Below are 2,966 nucleotides of genomic sequence, written 5' to 3' on the forward strand. Positions count from 1 at the left end.
ACTATATGAAAACCTCACGCCAAGGAAACTCAACTCTTTACAAATTAAATAATAGCTGGCAATGGAGTATGACCATCCAACAAATACGTAACCAATATCTACCTTAATTTCACCGATTTATATTAACCATTTTTCTATTATCAAACTCCAATGCACAATACGAAATGAAAATTAATATGTTGATTCTTTGGGATCAATTGAAAAAATCCAAAGAAAATCTAGAATGTGTCTGCATGTGCAATTAACATATTTATTTTTTATAGTATAACATGTGTGCAATTATTTTGAACTATCGAATTAATTCGACTAACATTTAAAGAAATTGATGAAAGATGAGAGATCTGTCACCGATGATGAGTCGCATCATATATTCCAAAGCCATTCTAAAACATAAAATAAGAATGTCTTAACATCGGTGTGGTGGCTCTCCTTATAAATTTTTTATGCGGTCAATGCATTATGAATCTGACATTAAAATCCTCGTTAATCCATTTTCTTCTCCTAGGTCTGTGTCTGTTGATATATAAAGTTCGCTTAATTTGATTTATGCTAAAATCTTTAAAATTTTCCTCTATCAACCATCCAAAGTAAAAGGAAAAAAAAAAATTAATATCTACATGAAGTAAACTCAATCAACATATATGCGACTGCTACAAAGGACAGCAATTAATATAATATAGTTTTTACTGTATAATACAAATGGGTAGATAACTTGACGTAAAATTATGCTTCCCAATTTCCAAATATATATATAAACCAAAGTTCTGAGAAGTTAAGTGTGAGTGAACATGGTGAAGATCACAAGCATACCTTTTGTCTCCCGCAACTTCAGACAGCAAACTCAGTGGCACAGATTAACATGTCTAAGAAAGGTTATAGTCAGGAACCACAGTCATCACGTGCAAAATTAATTCTACCAACAATATTATTGCAATGTTTCCGAAACCAAACTGAAATACCATCAATGCAATGCAATATAAACCAAGTTTCCTTCCTCTTTATTGTCCTTTGCATCATAAAATAATGAAGAGAAAATCGGCACAAGTATATATCAAGTTGGCATTGTGTCTACATCGGGTGGGGAAGAAAAACAGTTAATCACAGTAACAAGGAGCAATTAATTTGATTGGCTTAAGAAGGTGTAGAAGAAATCAAAGTTTAACCAGCCATGTGTATATATATTATCAAGGGGAAATTTTTGGCATATTAATCATATGAATACTCTCCTTTTTCTTAACTGGCTTTATTCCAGCTTGATGCATGATGATAATTAAGAGAGAAATAAATGGAATAATTGTTTTTATTAGGCTGCAAGTTTAACCAAAATAGGAGATATTATCAGTTGAAATAGTGGTGTAAGTGGTGGGATCTCTGTGTTGGATGTACATGGAAGAAGAGGAAGAAGTTTGAGGAATAGAAGGAGGTGGAAGTGGTGGTGGTGGAGGAGGTGGTGGAGGTGGAGCAGCGATTGAAACAGCCCCAGATGAAGGAAGCATTGCAACATGAGAGGAGGGTATCATGTGAGCTTCCCTGAGTTTGTATTTAAGTATTTCAGCTCTCACTACATTAAGTTCAGCTTGTAAAGATTGAACTTGTTGCTGCAAACCAGAAATTGCACCCATGCATCCATACACAGGGTCTCTTAGCCTCACATTAGCTTCATAAACTAGACTATTTGCTGCATCAGCTCTCTGACACTCTGGTACTTCCTATAACAACACATTTTAATAATATGATTAATTAAAATCTACAACATCAGATAATTAGTTATTCATATATATATTTACCATGAGCATCTTTGAGACGTTACTGGCACCAAAAACTTTGTGGACTGAAGCAAACTTTTGAGGCTCATGGGGAGAGAAATATGGTGAAAAGGGACATTCTTGGGCACATCTTCTTCTCAACAACTTACATGCTGCACAAGGGGTGATGGTATTTAGGGTTCCAGGAGGACCTAACATGTGTCTTCTTCCCATTTGAGAAGAAACATCTCCTTCCCTTTTGATCTTCTTCCCTATCTCATCAAATCTCTCCCTGCACCACAACCATTGATTGAAAAGAAACATATAATAAGTATAAGAAGAAGATAATAGAAAAGAGATTTATGTGTCTTACCTTTCTCTGGACATTCAGGCATGCCCTCTGATTATGAAGTAGGATTCAGCTTAGGGAGAGAATATAGAGAGAGGTGCTTCTTAGAGAGTTGAGAAAGTGAAGAAGAAAGGAAAATAGAGGTAGAAAATGAGTGTGCTTAAAAGGCAAGGTATACATACAAAAGGACAAGTCCAGCTATATTTATTTCAATTACATGAGTGAAAGAAGCTTGTTTTATTCGTTGCTAATGTCTTAAACCTCTCTTGGTTTATGAAGGAGGATTTCAGGAATTATAGATTACTTTTAAGAAAAAACAATCAAAAAGTTTTATGGACGTTTATGTTGTACAAATGCCAGCTCATTCAGTGCTTGCTCACGTGTGACTTCTTAAATGTCTTTGACTTTCTTAATCAACTTTCTGATTCAATTGCCGCCATGCATGTGGTTCTTGCTTCTTATTCAGGACAGGTCCACCAAAGTGCCATTCTTTTTAAGCTCACATATAATTAATATTATCTCTAATTTCAGTATGTTTGTGTTAATATCATCTTATTCACTGCCAAAAAATCACTCCATATATACATATTTTACACAACTAATTACTTACACATTAAACCAGAGTTGCACTTCCACAATTTAAAATGTTCCTATCTTGAGATCGGAATATGCTATATAGTTGCTCTTCTTTTAAACAAAAACTGTATTATTATCATACATTACATCCAATCACCGTGCAGAAACCGCAAGCTGACCCTTATAACATGACAGTGCAGAATATATATATATATATATATATATATATATATATATATATATATATATATATATATATATATATATATATGGATGTATATTTATATCATCACTCA

General features: G+C 33.6%; 1 protein-coding gene across 1 annotated transcript; it reads right to left on the reverse strand.

The window, feature by feature from the left end:
- Window positions 1-221: 221 nt before the first annotated feature.
- Window positions 222-2,359, reverse strand: LOC106752730 (LOB domain-containing protein 15). The gene is made up of 3 exons (XM_014634463.2): window positions 2,119-2,359; window positions 1,788-2,037; window positions 222-1,709 (listed from the first exon to the last, which is right to left on the reverse strand). Exons 1-3 carry the CDS (start codon window positions 2,130-2,132, stop codon window positions 1,317-1,319), a joined length of 657 nt encoding a protein of 218 aa, XP_014489949.1. The 5' UTR covers window positions 2,133-2,359; the 3' UTR covers window positions 222-1,316.
- Between the last annotated feature and the right edge of the window lie 607 nt (window positions 2,360-2,966).

This window comes from Vigna radiata, unplaced genomic scaffold (genome assembly GCF_000741045.1).
Source record: "Vigna radiata var. radiata cultivar VC1973A unplaced genomic scaffold, Vradiata_ver6 scaffold_43, whole genome shotgun sequence".
Taxonomy (NCBI): Eukaryota; Viridiplantae; Streptophyta; class Magnoliopsida; order Fabales; family Fabaceae; genus Vigna; species Vigna radiata.

What these genes read in the sequence shown, in the direction of transcription:
- LOC106752730 (XM_014634463.2), bottom strand. An exon ending in ACGTCTCAAAGATGCTCATG is followed by an intron (nt 1,710 to 1,787) that starts GTAAATATATAT and finishes GTGTTGTTATAG; the next exon opens with GAAGTACCAGAGTGTCAGAG.